This window comes from Onychomys torridus, chromosome 9, assembly GCF_903995425.1.
Source record: "Onychomys torridus chromosome 9, mOncTor1.1, whole genome shotgun sequence".
Classification (NCBI taxonomy): domain Eukaryota; kingdom Metazoa; phylum Chordata; class Mammalia; order Rodentia; family Cricetidae; genus Onychomys; species Onychomys torridus.
Window position 1 is genome coordinate 66,643,706 of NC_050451.1, and position 19,308 is coordinate 66,663,013.

The 19,308-nt window shown below is 43.4% G+C and overlaps 1 protein-coding gene across 1 annotated transcript in view; it reads right to left on the reverse strand.

The window, feature by feature from the left end:
• Positions 1-215: 215 nt before the first annotated feature.
• Positions 216-19,308, reverse strand: part of Tnfsf11 (TNF superfamily member 11) — a 29,914-nt gene continuing 10,821 nt past the window's right edge. The window contains exons 3-5 of the mRNA XM_036198665.1: positions 5,945-5,990; positions 5,767-5,865; positions 216-637 (exon numbers count right to left, since the gene is read on the reverse strand). Of these exons, the coding sequence (XP_036054558.1) occupies positions 216-637; positions 5,767-5,865; positions 5,945-5,990 (567 nt within the window). The remainder of the gene's footprint in view (positions 638-5,766; positions 5,866-5,944; positions 5,991-19,308) is intronic.

Genomic DNA, 19,308 nt, shown 5'->3' on the forward strand with positions numbered 1-19,308 from the left:
AAAATTATACAACTTTTGTATAATCACCAGGAATCTAACATCTCCTATTGACTTTACATATGCATGACCTGTACAGGGTCAAGAGAGAAGATCGTAAATTTTGTACAATGTGGGCCACGCCTCTTAGTAGTCTTACACACCTATATACATCTTCCATTGTTTAAAATGCTTCCAAACATCTAGGATATACATGCTAATGCTCCACAAACTGAGTTTCAGTCTATGTCTTGAACTTTGAAAGCCCCGAAGTAGGTCGCATCTTGATCTGGATCCAGCAGGGAGGGGTTAGACACCTGAATGCTGATTTCTTCACCAGCTCGGAGCTTAAAAAACCCTCCAACACTTATGGAATAAAAGTGGAATTCAGAATTCCCTGACCAGTATTTGGTGCTTCCTCCTTTCATCAGGTTATGAGAACTTGGGATTTTGATGCTGGTTTTAACGACGTACACCATCAGCTGAAGATACTCTGTTGCTAGGTCTCCTGATGTCTCATGATGCCGAAAGCAAACGTTGGCATACAGGTAATAGAAGCCGTCTTGGTTCACCCTTAGTTTTCCGTTGCTTAAAGTCATGTTGGAGATCTTGGCCCAGCCCCGATCATGGTACCAAGAGGACAGACTGACTTTATGGGAACCTACAGAGGACAGAGGAACAGATTTAGAATCCACTTCTTGGATGAGAAAACTTCTTGTTATTTCCATGGGCTGGTAAGTGGTATTATATGCCAACACCATAGTCCTTATTCCAACACAGTAACTTACCATGACATGCAGTTTCTGTATGGGGATAGGTGAATTCAACAGAACTTGGTGCTTTCTATCTTGACCACAGGGGGCACAAAAGCAAAAGTCCTCTATTCCTGCCCTTAAGGAGGCTATAGGACGTAAGCAATAATGCAACATGGTCCAGAAAAGAAGCAAAGCATGGAGGAAGTGCATACACTTGTGATGGGGATGAGAGAGGAGGGGGGAATAAGTTATTTCCACACAGAGGGATCAAAACTGACTCCATGAAGGCGCTACCTTGCCAGAAACATAGAAGGGAGAAGACTGAGAGCAGTTCCTGCCAGGTTGAAGAGGAGACTCAGCCAGAGTCACTTCAGATAGGAAAGAAATCAGCTTGCACAGGAAGAGCACTCATCTGTCACATAACTTACTCTCTGTTCATGGAAGGATGTGAGAGTCTGGGTCACAGAAGCTGTGGCCAATTCTACCTGTGTCGCTGTCTATCATGCCTGCCTTAGCCAGAGTCTCATAGTTGAGTGTCTATCCCCAGAGAAGCTCAAAAAAAAAAAAAAAAATCCTGGCTCCTCAACTTCATGTAATCACTCACATATATTACTGTAAAATCACTTCCCAGTTCCAAGTTCCCCTACAGCCCTTTCTGGTCCAAGAAATGAGGTGACAAGGGACCTCCATGCTTTTGTTTCTGGCGAAGTTGTAAAGAACATTGTAAATCAGCCATGTGCCCAATGTTTTTCATAGTCCAGGTCTTTGATGTATATTACCGGCTCTTTAAAAATTGGGGATTCCTCTATAATAAATCAAATTACTCAATATGTGTACTTATGTGGACCCTAATTATTCTACTGGAAAAAGTGATAACTCAGAGGGTAGGAGTTTACAGAAGCATGGAAAGGCCCAAGAACACATCTTTCCTCCAAGGATTTTGTAGAGTTGCACCAAACTCACAGTGCCATCTCTCTGGAGTCAGGAAGACAAGGCATAGCTGGTCTCAGACTACAGGAGCAGGGAACAATTTGTTTCTACAGCATAAAAAAATGTGTTAGGTGCCACGCTGCCTACAACTGGCTAGTACTGAGATGGTAAATGATGGAAATTAGTCAGGGAGACCCAGAAAAGATAAGTATTACAAGTTCTTGCTTGTGTGTGGAAGTTAGAACACATACACATACACACACACACATACACACACACACACACACACACACACACACACACACACACACACACACACACACACACATACACACACACACACCAACCATGCAAATAGAAGGGGTGCTATTTGGGATTGTGGTGGAAAGTGAATAATGTCAAATATACATGATATACGTTAATGAAAATGTCATTGTGGTATACAACAATATACATAAATAATTTTTTAAGAATAAAAGAAATAAGCACAGGGACTAACACTCAAGCCACCACCCCAGGAACTAGACTCCATGTCATGAAAGTTGATAACTCTCTGGTTTGGTAGGTCCAAGGAGATCTTTGTATAAATAATAACAATAACAATAAGACCACCTACATTATCTATCTTCCTACAGTAGCCTGAGTCCTGGACAGACTTGAACACCTGTATCCTTCCCTAGAGAGTCAGAGGACAAACCAAAGAAAGGCCTGTGGTATCTCGGATGTGATCTTAGGACCTCCAAATCAAGCTACTGCAGAAATCACACAGGAGATGGGAAAAGTGGGGTTGGGGGTGGGATGAGGCAGTAGTCAATCATGAGTGGGACAACCCATCACTAAATGATCAAGAAAACAAGGTTCCAGTTTCCACAGAGGACAAGAGGGTTCTCATACTTCACAGCAGGGCTGCGACAGCCAGTCACCAGCCTCCAGGCACTGGACAGCAATCATCCTTTCCCCCACTCAGCTCTGCCTGGAGTCAAGTGTCCCAAATACAAACCACCCTAGAGTCTCAAGTGGATCAACATGAGACTATAAAAGCCTGCTCACTACATCATCATAAACACTGGCATGGAACTCCTCCAGGAAGGTAGATAGCCACCTAATCCATGGGCAGAGCTTATGAAATTCAAAATATTCCCAACTCAAGTTACTCTATATTGCCCAGCTTCTTACCCAATTCCTGTGCTACATTTTATTCAATTGTCATGTACGTCTTTCTTAACAGAGACAAGTTAAATTACTGAAGTGAAGACTCTTCTTCCTATGGAATGGGCCGACTCATTTTGGAGTGAGATATGGCCAGGGATGGCAAGAAAGTAATACAATACAGTGGTGACAACAGATATGAACCCTGATCGAGTACCATTCCCATAGTTCAGTGCATTGTGAGAGAAGCATCTTCTATATTCTAATGTATTCTCTGCTTTACTACATTCCTGTTCTCAAGTACAGATTCTTCCTGGTGATCTGACTGGAAGAGACCCAACATGGTGCTTCCTGTGGACATTCACTCTGCCTAAAATGAAGAATGACTCGCTCTGTCCATAATGAAGGCATTTACCAAGTAGTGGGCCCTTGGGATGCTTACCACTGATGGTGCGGAAAATAAGAAGTGAGCATATAAAATAGGATCTTTCTGTTACTGCCTGCTGTGAAGAGTAGGGTTTGATATTGGTGACAAGAGACTGCCCGACAGAAGCTGCAGAGATCCATGATGTCAGCTTGATGAGACAGAAGAGCCAGAAAAACTAGGGAGGTTCAAGTCAAAAACGAGTTGAGGAAAGGGGAGCATACAGTTGGTGAGAAAAAAAAGTTATTGAAGCTCAGTGGGATGTTCATGAAGCCCACAGGAGAAAGACTAGAAAGCCAGTGTGAATAAAGGACTCACCAAAAGATAACAGTGGGGGAAAGATGGGGAAATGGCAGGGTGGAGGTCTGCCCTGGCAGTCAGGATTTCTATTGCTAATGAGGCATGCTGAGGACCTCTTACTCTGCCTGGCTGACCCCTCCAACACTCCGCTGGGCTCCCAGCTGCTAGATCTTGGACAGGGACCTCAGCAAACATTTTACTTACACAGATTCCTAAGGAAAATCCCATATTCTGACCCCGTCCCCAAGTATTTCCTAACACATTTTACTCAAGAAACTTTGAAACTGCAGAACAGTCCACATACAGCAGATTCTGTATAAATAAATACATAACAGCGCTCCAAAATAAAAACAGCAAGTAAAAGCCAACTTCCTCTGAATCATTCAATACTGGCCAGCATTGGGAGAACAATGGGTTAGAGGGGCTGTTGGCCCAACCAGAGCTACTAACTCTGTTCTCTTAAACAGAGTCATAGAGTGGCCCATTTCCCTGCGTCCTAAGCCAAATAGCTGTCGGCACATAAGCAGGAATTTTGCCTGGATTTTTGGCACTGGTTAGATTCTAGGTGCCTGCAGAGGAAGCTTTATAACTAAAACATGCTTGCTGTTGCCAAGCTGACTCTGGCACACGGTCTCAGGCAATATTTATCCTATGCCATTTAAAGTGAACTGAAAAGATAAATGTAGGGTACATTCACAGCACACTCAGCCCATGCATTGGTATTAATTTGATTGCTTTTGCGAACATGCAAACTAGTTTCCCCACTCAGAAAATTAGCATAGCTCCATCACCAGGCACAAACAGACAGAGAACTATGGGGATCAGAACAGGCAGCCTAGAGAATCTCCTAACGGCTCTAGGGTTGGCTTCAAGCCTTTCATATCTTCAATCAGAAAACAATTCTCTCTATGGTCTCTGCTAGGATAATGACTCAAAATTATTTATTAAAAAGATGGACTTTTATTATTTAAACGACTCAAAAAAAGTTTAAACTAAAAAAAAAAAAATCCTGCCTTAGGTCATTTATAAAACAAAATGGAATTTACATAATGACTTAATCAAGCTCAGATAATAATTGTGAACTACATCTGCCGAGTGTAATATGCCCCCTTCTACCAAAAATATAGTATGTATCACTTCCCCACAAGGTGGACATTACTTCTATGATTATTGTAGCTGAGCCACAGATCCCACTACTGGATACAAGGTCACAGGCCCAAGCAGACATTAGGGCCTTTGTCATTAGATACCAAACTGATCCACTTCCGACAAAAATATATACAACCCTTGTATTACTTCCTTCTGTCAAAGCCAACCCACCACAGGTACCTTGCAGGCTGCCTCTGGGATAGTGTAGAGCAGGGACTGGGAATTAAGTAGAGTGGAAAGTCAGCTTCTAATCCTGTTACCACTGTGACCTTAAGCAAGGGACAAACTATGGGAAGCCCAGTCTCACCGTCTGTACAATCCAAATGATAATTGCGACCTTGTAGGAGGATGAGAGATCCTGAATGCACAGTGAACTCCCTAAGCATAGGAGGCATTCAGTATGTAGGACACAGTAGTGTTAACAATTCAATCCTCACTCTACTGTACTGTCCACTGGAATCCTTGTAATCTTTGCCTAGCCTGTGATGAGTAGCCGGTGGAACTATGTGATAACTACCTACCTAGTGCATTGAGGTAGCTTCAGGCACAGAGCTCTGGGTCCTCATTTTCAAAAGTAATCAGGTCTCTGGCCCATTAAACCAAATATTTACCAGGGAGTAGGAGGATGAGCATGGGGAGAAGGCACAGAATATCTTGGCTTCCTGAGGACTCCTATCATCTGCTAACCTCCACACAGTCCTCCCAGAAGGAAACATCCCTAGCTTCCTGAATGAAATCATCCACCAAGGAGGTCAGTAATGGGGATGCGTTTGATACTAAACTAATCTACTTCATGAATAAAAACAGATGGCCACTGTGAATAATGACATGTGTGTTCCCAACTGGCACTGGTACCTAAAATAAACACCCACTTCCATGATCTGAAAATGAATACAGGGATGATGTGACTATGACATGATTGACAAGGTAAGGGTCAACTGAAGGGTTTGCCTCTTTCTTTTGGTTTAGAAGTCCAAGACTCAGAAGTTTTAGTAACAGGCTAAGAATAGGCTTGAGTATGTCCACAGGCTGACGAATGAAAAATTGAAATATGTTTTTAGGCAGAGTGTTAATATAACTTACCTGATGGGATGTTGGCAGCATTAATAGTGAGATGAGCAAAAGGCTGAATCTCAGACTTGCCCCGCTGGACCAGATCAGACCATGAACCTTCCATCATGGCTGGGGATGAGAGAACCAGGTGAGCTTAAAGACTACAGACTGTATGGGGCTCCAAACACTCACACAAACTCATAATTACCTGGAACTCCTGTGAATCGCTGTGGCCCGACAATATGTTGTAATTCCTGAAATAAAAGAGAATTTTATTCACGCCTGAAATGCTTTAAAAGTCCAGCTTGCGCGCGCACACACACACACACACACACACACACACACACACACACACACATGCACACATATACCGCCACACAAACCTTTGGGGCAATAAAAGAAAGCAAGAGAGACAAATTAACTTATAAAACATAATAATTGAGCATAATTAAAAATCTGTAGCAGGTACACAGATGGAAAGAAAGTAAGCCAGAAAAGTCCCAAATACACAAAATGAATGACTCTCTTTGGTTTTCAGTGGGCCTCTTTTTATGGAGCTCAGTAGTGAATTCCTATTATAAAGCAGAGGCTCTATCCACAAGAAAGAGAATGATGCCTGGATCCCAGTGGTTATTTTTTTTTTTAAGTCACAGTGTGTTTAAAGTACTATATGAAGGCCTAAGAGCTTTTAGAATGCCAATATTTAATTTAAAATACTGTTGCAAATAAGCCTAGATGCATAGGCCAAGAAGAAAATGATCACAAGTAGATTGGTGTTGGTAATTGCATATTTAACTTGAGCCCCCCAGAATGAAGTCTCTATGAGGTGACTACATGGTCTCCCGACTCAGACATTAGCTAACATGAAATGTCCCATAAGGTAGAGCAGGTCAAAGCTCTAGCCCTTGCCTTGGTTCAAATCTCAGTGCTTAAAGAGCAGCAGGCTGGGAAGGTGGGATGAGATAATGCAGGTGAGCACCTAGCTGAGTGCCCAGTGAAGTCAGACCCCTGGATGCTATCAACATGGGACAGTGTCCTGTTTCCCTTACTAGGATAAACACTCCTGCTGGCCACCCACCACTCCACGATGTTTACAGAACAGTGTCATGAAAGCTTTCCCTATCCGGACAGGAAGGCTTTCAGCCATACAATGGACCATTAAATGAGTAGATGAAATAACCCAAGTTCAATTCTTGTCAGTGAGAAGCTACCTGGAGATAACATTGATTCCTCTTTAGTCTTCTCTCCACCCTCAGTACCCCCAAAAGGAGACAAGAATCTATGCTGTTTTTCATAACTCTTGGGGAACCCACAGAAATCACATCAGGTCAGCCTCTGTCCTGGCCTACACCCCTATAAGCCTGAAGCCCACTGCAGGGAATCTGAAGCAGGTGGTGGCGCCTTGCATTGGACAATGCAGTGACTCTTGGATGTCTTTCCTTCCCTCTCCACTTCTGACCTCCAGTCTCACAGGCTTGTGTCAGGATTCTCAATGGTCCAATTTGTGGAATCTCCTGGTTTGGTTCACTTGACATTCACACTGCAGATGACGTGTGTATCTACATATATATATGATTATGTATATATGGAATTATATGCATATTTAATTATACATAAATGCATAAGCATATCTGTAGTAATTAAAATATACTATGTATATTTTATGGAATCATATGTACATAATCATACATAGTATAGTTTAATAACTACACACACACACACACACATACACACGGCACATCATTTTACATTGTGTGTAACTTTATACATTTATATATACAGTGTCTATATTCATTGTGTACATTTACACATAGATATCACATATACATACTGCATCTTTACCTGATTAGAAGAGACATCTTGGAGATAGAGTTACATTCTGCGGCTTAAAGCCACACCCTCATTTTCCCCTAGCTCTGACCTGCTCCACTGTCAGGAGAGCAGATCTCTTCCCTGATTTTCTACACACTCAGCCTCATCGTGAAGAAAAATGTCATTGTGGCCACAGTGACTCTCAAAACTGAGTGGTGTGAGCCGACCTCCAGGAGGACGGGCAGGTACCAACTGCAAGATCCTGCAGTGAGTCCGAGATACAGGAGTCCCGTGCTGGAGTCTCACATTTGAATTTCTAACAGACAAGCAGCTGCTATAGCCTCGGGTGGTACTGACAAATCCCCTCTGCAAGGATTTCTACATGAGCAAATGAGGAATTATTTCGGAGGTTGAGACCTGGCCCAAAGCGGCAGACTGAAGCCCCTGATTACGTGGGCAGGGACGGTTTGTTTTTTTTTTTCCCTCTCCACTGGGAATGTACTTTCCCTGTCTGCTTAATCAGTGGCTTCTGGGTCAGAGCTGCCACAGACCCATTTAGTTACAAGAAAATTCAATAAATAGCACCTCTCAGAAGCACTTTCAATGCCTGCTGTCAGGGGAAAAAAGGGCCCGTGTCCCAGGATGAATTAGACCTCTCATTAGAGACCCAGGAGGTAATGCTTTTGTGTTATTTCGCTAGAGTATCCAAGAATTGCAATTTCTCTCAGAAATTCAGTAAGGAAGTTTCAATCCCCAAAATGGATCATATGATGAATCTGTGACCTCAGGTCACACACACAAAACACTGTAACATGTATGTCTCCACCCCGAACTTTTGAGCCCGAAAGTAACTGCTATTTATGGGCAGTCATAAACATACCATTCCACTAAGTCTAGAATTTTAAGTTGTCTTTGAGACTGCAAAAAGACAAACAAACAAACAAACACATTCTTAGCTGAAGGATACAAACAGCACAGTGCCTGCCATGCAACCATGAAGGTCTGAGTTAGACCCCCAGAACCAGTGTGTGTGTGTGCGCGTGCGTGCATGAGTGTGTGTGTGTGTGTGTGTGTGTGTGTGTGTGTGTGACACAAAAGAACCAGGAATACTAGATCCTGGTGCACTGTTGAAATCCCAGCACTAAGTAGGCAATGCCAGCACACACCAGCAGGTTCTCAGAACTCTGTGGTCAGCCAACCTCCCCTGACCATCATTCTCCAGGCCAATGAGGGACCCTGTACTAATAAACCAAGGTGGGTGCTTCTGAAAAACAAAACCCACCAATGGCCTCTGACTACTGCACACATGTACACACGTACCCACACACAAGTGCACCCTCACATATGCATGTGTGAGTGTGCGTGCGTGCGTGTGTGTGTGTGTGTGTGTGTGTGTGTGTGTGTGCTCACACAAATTTCTTGTAGGTAGAACGTGATGTATCCCATTGGGGGATGCAGCTGCAATGGAAACTTTGGGGTTGCCCTGGCCCGATTCAGAGCCACTGGTCTCGTATCAACTTGATGTTTTTCAAAAGACACTCCACGGTAGATTCTGATATCCAGCAGGTGTTGAGAAATGTGATTGCTGACATCCCCATGAATTGTGGTTTGGAAACATGTTCACTCAAAGGTATAATCTCACAAATTATGTTTCTATCCCACAAATAAAACATAAATAGCTTCTTACATTTTCAGCCAACCAAGTTTTCCCCTGCATTATCATTTTGAATTGTATGATAATCATATAATAAACGTCCTAGAGTGGAAGCCTCAACAGTTTCTAGAGTGTGGAGCTGAGCAAAGCCCTCCCTTGACAAGGAGCCACTACGAAGTTATCTTCAAGAGAACCTAATTTTCTACCTGACTCCCTTACTTAGAAGATCAGCAACTTGCCTTCCCAGAATATAGCTACCTGAGACACACACAGACACACAAATAGATACACACACACACAGACACACACATATACAAAGACATACTCATACACACACAAACACTCATACACACACACATTCAAACACAAACATACACACTCATACATACACACACACACACACACACACACACACACACACACACACACACACACACACACAAAACCCTTGGTTCCTATAAATGACCCAGGACAACAAGAATCTCTACCTATTATAGTTAATAAGAAACTTCATGACTGAATGAACTTATTTACGGTCACAAGTAGTCTTTTCAAAAAATGTATCCATTTTTAGATAGACATACTTTGGGCATAAATTATAATAACTTCCTTTAACAGAACAAGAAAGGGAAACAAAACAGAAAGAAAAGAGAAAACTGAGTCAGCCAAAGAAATTGCAGCCAAGTGAGGGAATGAAAGAAACCTTCTGACACAGTGCCACCTAGTGGACACTTCCCAAATTGACGCCCCCTGGATGCCACAGGCAGGCTTTCAGGTTTTCAAACTGGAAATGACGAAGTTTCACATTGAGTGCTATCTTTCGAAATAGATTGCATTAATTTTTCATCTTTTCTGTCAGAGTGCATTTGCAGAGACAGGAAACAACTGATTTGATTTTTTTCTCTGAATCTCAACTGAGTTTAAGCCATAGGAAACAATGTTTAGATTTCACAATCTGTTCTCGGAGGAACAAAGCGTACAAAAGATCAATTGTGTAACTGTGGTCTCCACTCTGGCCTCCATTCAACTTCTCTTAAATGGGACGTCCAAGAAGTGCGGGTCCCAGGAGTGTGATGGGGGACCATCCAGTCTACTAGGACCCAGCTCCCTTCAGACCCCCACGTGGCCTCTTAAATGATTTAGGAATTTTTTTTTTTTCCTGCCAACCTCAAAGAAAAGCTGCTCATTTTGAGAGGTCAGGCCCACTTAGGGGAGGCTACACTGTGTAAGAATAAATACAAATTCTGAGTTGTATTTTAAAGTGCTTAACTGGATATTGGATTTTTGCTCCACATAATTTATCCAACTTCTAAGCCCACCTTTGCAAACTGTGCTGAATAACTTTTAGAAACAAGACCCTGGGTATATGTGATTAAATTGGTCTTAATTTGTCTAACTTCAATTGTGTTTTATCCTTCTAAATTTTATGTATATATTCCAACTGAGGGCATTCCCAGCTGAATAGGTTCCATGGGTCAAGTTGCTAGAGTCTGGATCTATCAGTCTGAAATCCTACCCATGCTGTGATATTAATCATGTGATCCATAGGGTACCTGTCAATCAAATCACAGAAGAAGCAATTTGTACAGCCAGATGCTCCAGACACTTTTGGCACCAGTCTGTAGCAAGGGCCTCAGGTGGCTGCCTCCCTCCGCAATACCACAGCAGCTGCGGGGACATCTGGCTGGTTGAACAAGGATTTAACACCCCGCTTGCCAGATATAATACAGGGTTCATACACTTGTTAACATATGTAATGCACTCATTTTAACATCTTAATGATACCCTTCATGTAATTCTTCTCCGACCTAGTTACAAGAATAGTGCATTCATCAGCCGGTTAGTACATGAATGCCACACTCAGGTTGTTTCTGAAAACTAATAGCCCATTTCCCATTCCTGCAGGGAAGTCCTGGGGACCTATACATGGTAAATACCTCAGAAATCCCATCTCCTCCTCAGCAGCCCGGTATTACTGCCTTTAAGCTACCATACTCCTTCTTGGGAAGACACCAATTGCTTCCTACCTCCTCTCCCTGTCTTTGTGCCTCAAACTGATGGCTGCTAGAATGGGCATCTTAAATACAAGGGGAGCTTGTATGTCCTTCCTCTTCCTGAAATCACTTGGCGACTTCACGAACAAGACAGACCTACATTTGATGAGGCTCAACATGACTGGTCCTCTGTGATATTGCAAGATGTAAAGAAATAAATAGTTAGGTCTGCGTTCAAAATTCCCTGGCACACTTCTCAAATACCTAGGATTTCTTTAATGACAAAAATGATGGAAACATCTTTTGTTATTCATAAACCTTTCTCAACCCGGGGCCTATTTATACCAACGAGATAACTCAGAGGATGGGAGCCGGTTGCCAGAGCAACCAAGTAGATGATTAGGAGATTGTGGTTTTGTAAGGCATCCAGTTGTCCTTCCACATCTTAAGACTTAGAAACTGCTAAGGTGAGGGGAACTAGAACACTGGCTATCACAAGTCTTTCAGGTGGAGAGAAAACAGTAGCTAGGCACTGAACTGCCTGTCTGGCTTTGCAGCTCTTCCTCTGCTGCATCTGTGTACCACCTCCTCCCACAAGGATGCTGGCAGTGCAGGGAGCTGGGTTATATGGAGCTTCTTCAGACGGTGCTATGTGCCAGAACCTGGCATCACATTCACGGGCACCTTTGATACCTGCTGCTCCTTAGCCAGAATCTTGCAGTAGCTCATCTCTAGCCACAAAGCTAGGCACAGCTTACCTCCAGGCACAGAGAGAGTAACTACCACTGTGCTGTACAACCCTACTGAGGCAGGACTTAGATTCCTTATTTTAGCTTCCCCATCCCCACTCCACCCCACCCCACCTCCCAGAGAGAGATATTATTAGATGTCCTGATGACAGCACAGGGTCTTTAGGAGGAGTTAGTGGTGACAGCTCAAAGACACCTCCCAAGCCGAGAACTTTAGAGCAGACTTTCTGTCTGAACAGATACACAATGGGACGTGTCTCTTACCCCAGCTTCCTTAGGCAAAGCCCTGCCCCACCTCAAAAGCACTGGGGAAGCACTCAGAATGGAGGCAACTCCTCACCATCCCCATGGAGGATGGAAGTCCAAAAGGGGTCCAGCAAGAAAAGGGGAGGGCAAAGGCAGAAGGGTGTCTAACCCCACTGATCCCAAGGGTTGGACCTCCCCCTGCTCACTGAGCAATTGTCATGAAAGTCTTTGAAAGTTCCCAGTGAAGCCCTTGGCCATGATGGCCACTTGGGTACCATTTCTTCCAGGAGTGGAAGAGACACGTCTCCAACTGCTAATGTACTCTCCACACCAAGAGGCCGAGGAGCTCCGTGCCCTTGTTTTCATAAAGCAGAGTGATGCTTTCCCTGGAAGGGCAATGGGTATTCTGGGAATCGAAAATTAGTTTTTATTGTTTAACCTTCATGGTTTAGAAGAAGAGGCTTTGACTACAGTTAAAGGTCCCCTTGGGCTTTGATGCAGAAGCCTTATGACAGCAGCATTAGTCTTCATGAAAAGCCCAACTTTAAAGTGTCTTCTACTATGCGACTCATTAAAAAAAAAAAATTATGTACGCAGGGGCTCAGCAGAGGAGCGCATTGTGACTGCTCTGCCCACTGCAACAGGAAAGCTAGCCTTACACTGCACTAAGCCCCACCTCCTCAGAAAAAGATGGCTTTCACAGTCTCTCAGAAGTGTTCCCGATGCCCTAGGAATAAGGACAGCCAAGGTGTCAGGACAGCCACTGTAGACAGGACGGCAAGGAAAAGATGCAAGCCACCAGAGGAGGGCCCTTAAGAGGCTCATGACCAGAGAGAGGAAACTGCCTTCTGGAAGCAAAACACACTTGAGACCTGCAACTCTGACAAATCTTATGGGTTTGCAACATGGCTTGCTTCTGACAAGGGTAACTAGTCACGTGTACTGACTAGTTTTATGTCAGCTTGGCACAGGCTCGAGTCAGTTGAAAGGCGGGAGCCTCAATGGAGAAAATGTCTTCATAAGACCATGCTGGCAAGCCTGTAAGGCATTGTCTTAATTGGTGATTGATGGGGGAGGGCTCAGTCTGAGTGTTTGTCCTGATTCCCTTAGATGATGAGCTGTGCCGTGGAAGTGTAAGCCAAATAAACCCTTTCCTCCCCAACTTTAGGTCATGGTGTTTCACACAGCAATAGCAATGCTAACAAGACACCACACATAACATAGAACACAGGGATGATTACGGGCTGTTCACTCGTTAAATTTGTGCTTTTAAGTTGTATTACTGTGTGCCTGTCACTGGGGGACAGAAATGAAAGTCACGGGACCTTGAAAAGTTCACCTAGGGTAAGCCAGATCCAGCCTGGGTGCGTGTAGCTAGTGCTCAGATAATAAGCTCCCTGTGTCCTCAAGAGGGCCTCCTAATTCCACAAGCAGGTGGGCAAGCACTAGTGGGAGCCTCTTTTGGGAAATGCCTGCCCTACAATTTGAGAGACAATTAGAAAAGCAACCAGACAAAAAATGACCTGAAATGTCCAAAGGGCACACACAAGAGCACAATTCATTCATCCTTCAAGTAGAGTCCTGCTCGAACGTTTTGTGAGGAGGCAGAATTCACAGCATGAAGGGCGGGGAAGAGCTGGGGGTAGAAGCTGAAGACCATTCTCAGGCTACTGGCTCTGTGTGGTGGAGGTGACAGAGCTGCCACTCACCCAGGAGAGCAGACCCGAAGAGTAGCCTCAATGAGCACAAGGAGCGGTCCATGTTCTGGAAGACTTGGACCCTTAGCATTTTGAATCAGTAATTTCACCCCAGCTACTGCTGTGATCGCCACAGCAATCACAAAAGGCCAAGATCAAGGACTGGAGCAGCATCTTAGTGACCAGGAAGTTCCTTAGAATGGACCTCCTCCCGACCCTGAACTTCAGGATCAACAGGCACTGGGCGTCAGATCATCTCTGATATAGACAACTCTCTCCAGCTTCTAACCCCACCTTTTCTAGACAATAGTCTTCATTCTCTTTTGCATATTCAGTTCATTAAGAAGAAGTGTAAAAAATGGCTGTTCTGTCCTCCCATGGCTCTTAGCACTTAGGATGGTTTGGAGGCATCACAGGGTCCACTCTTGTGGCCCCCTAGTCAGAACCTCTGGCCAAGGATCTGGGAGCTCTTAAAAAAAACAAACAAGCAAGGGCTCCAAGTTCATTGAAGATGGAGCTAGATTGAAAAACACTGCCCTGGGACTTTTCCTTCCCTCCGCTCCACAGGCTGCCACTCTCATGTGTGCACAACCCACCCCTTAGAACACAAGCTCCACTAAGTGTCTGAAGTCGGCCCATCATGGAAGCCCTCTCTCAGGTAGATCCTTCTAACGTTGTCTCTTTCAAGGTGCCCATTCAAAAGAGCTTTTCTTCCATCCTGGGGTATTCATAGCACAGATAACTTGGGATGCTCACCTCTGACATCACTTGCTGGGTAGTTTGCAATACTCCCGGCTTTTGCCTACTTCTCTTGGGCTCTCCTGAGATTAAGGATGCTGCCAACGGTCTTTTGTTGAGCAAATGGCAGTAGATGGTATTGCGGTTTAAATAACGATGTCCTCCACAGGACATCGTTACACTTGATGGCACTGTTTGTGGGGGTTTAGAAGGTACAGCTCTGCTAGAGAAAGTATGTCACTGGAGATGGACTTTAAGCTTTCAAAGTCTGCTGCCAATCCCAATGTTCTGTGTGTGTGTGTGTCTGTGTGTCTGTGTGTCTGTGTCTGTGTCTCTCTCTCTGTGTCTCTCTCTGTTGTGCTTATTATTCACAATTTGAGCTCTTAGCATCCAACCCCAGCTACCATGCTTTTGTGTGCTGCTACACTTCTCTGCCATGAGGGGCTCTTCTCTCTCTAGACCCATAAGCCCAAACAGACCCTCTCTTCTGTAAGTTGCCTTGGTCATGGTGTTTTATCACATCAACAGAAAAGTCACTAATACAGATGGCTTTGGCTCTGTAGGAAATCTCTGTGGATTGTACTTCAGATTTCCCATAAAGATAGCTTTCATACACACTAAATATGATTGAGGTTGATTGCAATTCCCAAAACTATTATGGCAAGGGAAGACGGAATCCTGCTGGAAAACCACTATATGACTAACATCTCGACTTGGGAACACCAGTGACCCAAACTCAAGTTTCCTTCTGTGTTTATAAGAAACTCTCTTAGGATACATATTCTTGAACACAAAAGCAAAAAGACAGTAAATGGGATTTGAATCCCCCCCCCTTGATCTTTCTTTTGAGATTAGAAAGCCTATGAGAAATAATGTCTACATAACAACTCGAGAGTCTCCAGGCAGACATAACCTATTAAATTTTCATTGATTTCTAAATTACTTCAGTTGAAATCTGGGGAAAGGCTTTTTTTTTTTTTTTTTTTTTTTTTTCTCTTACTATCCTGGAATTTACCAAGCTATAGATCAGGCTGTTCTCCAACTCACAGAGATCCACCTGCCTCGGCCTCCTAAGTGCTGGGATTAAAAGCGTGCACACAATCTTGGCTGGGCTTTTTCTAATAATCAACATTGGAATTTTAAAAAATCAGAGTTCCACTAGGAAAAAAGAAAACAATCGCTCTACATGATGAACATTCTGGTTTTGAGTAAACATTTCTGAATTCATAAAATCTAGCCAAAAATGGCAAATGGCAATCAACATTATGGATGTATATGTCTAGATGGGCCTGTGACACTTTCTTAAATGGGTGAATGCTGTTAAATCTGTTTTTCAATCTCTCTTCCATGCTCTCTCTTGATCTCTCTAGTTACCTAAATGTAAACTTTAGAAAATAAAATCCTGACCACCAAAGCTATTCAGATTTGTGTTAACTCTTGATCCATATATATATGAACATCTATGCGGGTATATATGGGAGAGTATATGCATGTTGTGTATAGTGAGTCCACTTTCCTACTTATCCAGAGCTAATGTATGCCAGAGACTGCCCATGGCACCTCTCTCTCTCCTCCTTGTTGCTTCTAGGCAGCCTCCTCCTCAAGCATGATATGGCAATGGGAACTCAGCTGGAAGCTAGATGTCTAGCCAGCAGGATGTATTAGTCCAGAGGTATCACTTGCACGTGGGGCCTTCACTTTGTCTGTTACCCTTTTCCTATCTAAACATGGCAGTCCAAGAGGCCACCCTGGACACAAAGAAGATACAGACATGTTGAAGAAAGAGAATTCAGCCCTGGATGGCTCATCTTAGGAGTATAATAGAGAAGAAACCTACCCAGCCATTTCCCTTTATAAGATTCTTCCAATTGAGAAGATGTCAAGTAGCAATGACTATTTCATTGCAGAGCAAAGTATCAGAAGTGCCGAGTTCACTAGTCTTACAATGAGGGTACAGTGAGCATGTACATTATAAATTATAAAGGCAATGATGCTAAATGTATACTGACTACCTCAGGATAACAATGGTGCTCCAATGATGATTTTCTTACCCTACTTCTCCAGTAAGGCATTAGAGCAGGGTTTCTCAACCTTCCTAATGCTGTGAACCTTTAATATAATTCCTCATGTTGTGGGGACCCCAATCATAAAATTATTTTGTTGCTACTTCATTACTGTAAGTTTACTACTGTTATGAATTATAATGTAAATATCTGGTATGTAAGATATTTGATATGTGATCCCCCCCAGGGGCTCATGGCCCACAGGTTGAGAACCACTGCATTAGAGGATCAGATGTCTGTAAAGAAGACAACTTGATTGTCATTGACATCATTGGGTTGGTTGGTGTTTGTTTGTTTCTAGATTTATTTATTTGATTGTGTGAACATTTTGCTTGCATGAATGTATGTGCACCACATGTGTACAGCACCCACAAAGGTCAGAAGAGGACATCAGGTGGTTGGGAACCAAAATATGAGTGCTGGGAACTGAACCCAGATCCTCTGCAAGAGCAGAAATGCTCTTAACCACTGAGCTATTGCCCTAGTTCTTATTGTTGGATTTTCATATTTGGTAATGGAATTGGAGAGTTTTACACAACTGCACTTATAGAAGAAACCAGAGTCAAGACCCCAGTACACATTCTGGGTCTCCATCTACAGAGAGACCAGGCTGTGGAGAAGCAAACATTTCCACAGGACATGGGACAGGAGTGTCTAGCCAGAGATGCCACCTCACAAAATGCACCCGATTGTTCTGGAAGTGGGGCGTATTGTCCACAGCGGCCATTCATGACCACCAAGCATGTATCTGCCATACCGGATGAGAAAGAACCACCCTTATAACATTGCTGAATGGCTTAGAAATTGGTCGATGATACTCCACTTCACTCAAGAATCTTAGTCTACAGAGTTCAGTAAGTGGCCCATCATTCATTGGTTCTTTTTTTTTTTTTTCAGACAATCCCAAAAATAAGATAGGTGTGAGATACATTCAAGAGCTGACTAGAGTCCTCAGCCTAGGGAAACTTACAGCTTTGTTCCACAGTCTATGGACATTTTTTTTTATTATTATTCAGCATTATGAGCACTTTTTCTGTTTGTTGTTTGCTTTTTTGTTTGAGCGAATGTTGAAGACTGCTCATGGCATATTCATAACGATCTTTTTCCCTGTTGGTTCTAGGCAGCCCCTTCCTCAAGCTTTATGGGTAAATGGCAGCTCACCTGGAGGCTAGTGGAGCCTCCCATGCAGGAGGTCTTATGCTAGGGGACACTGAGCTACCTCAGCCCCAGACATTATCAGGTAAATTACAAGTGTGAGTGTGAGTGTGAGTGTGTGACACACAAGTACCACATGACTTTATGTTTTTGTTATTCACTTTTTTGTTTAAGACAGGTCTCTCACTGGCCTGGTATCGGTCACAAATGCCAGGCTGACTCTCCAGCGAGCTTCCGGGATCTGCTTATCTCTTCTTCCATGGTATAGGAAACAGAAGAACCTATTCCTGGATTTTTCTTTTATTTCATATGGATAGGGGTTTTGCCTGCATCTGTATATACGCCACATGCATGCCTGGTGGTAAGGGAAGCCAGAAGAAGTTGTCAGATCACCTGAAACTAGAATTACAGACAGCAGCGAATCGAACCTGGGTCCTCGGGAAGAGTAGCAAGTATTTTTAAGCGCTGAGCCATCTCTCCAGTCCCTCCTGGCTTTTGAAAATTTGAACTCGGGTCTTCCAAACACTTTACCAACACAGCCTTCTCTCAAGCCCTACCAAGGGAAAAATATTAATGTTCTCCAATAAGACAGTTTTTACATAAATATTAAATAAAAGCAGTCTTATGTATCATATGCATTAAAAAACATTTATAATTCAGGTCTGTAGAGATGGCTCAGGGGAGAATTATTTGATGAACAAGCATGAAGCCCTGAGTTAGGAGCCCTGGAGCCCACATGAAAGCCAGGCATGGCAATGCCCATCTACAACCCCAGGGCTTGGGAGAAAGGCCAGGCAGACCCTGGGGGCTCACTGACCAACCAGTCTCACCAAACGAGCAGGCTCCACATTATATGAGATACTCCGTCTCAAAATAAAAACAAGGTGGAGCTCAATAGAGGAAGACACCTGATGTCAGTCTCTATAGCCTCTCTATACACAAGCAGGGGTGAGTGTGCTTACACACACACACACACACACACACACACACACACACACACATATGCATGCGCACAGGCATACACACAGAAACACAATTCATAATCTAAAGTCTAGCTTTTAAAAGCTAATATGAAAAACAAGTACAGGGACTAGAGAGATGGCTCAGTGGTTAAGAACACTGATTGCCCTCCCAGAGGACCTGAGTTCAGTTCCCAGCACCCACATGCCTGCTCATAATTTCAGTTCCAAAGGATCTGGCTCCTTTCTCTGGCCTCTGAGAGTACTAGGCACACATGTGGTACACAGAGGTATGTACATAAAGGCAAAAGACCTATATAGATTAAATAAATAAATAAATAAATAAATAAATAAATAAATAAATAAATAAGCAAATAAATAAGGCAACCCATACACCCTCTTGCTTCTTTAAACCCCCTTCAAGGCACAGAGTACCTCCTTGCAGACGGACAACAAGGTGACATCTATCGATTTCTTCCTTTTATATCACTCATCTAAATACTTG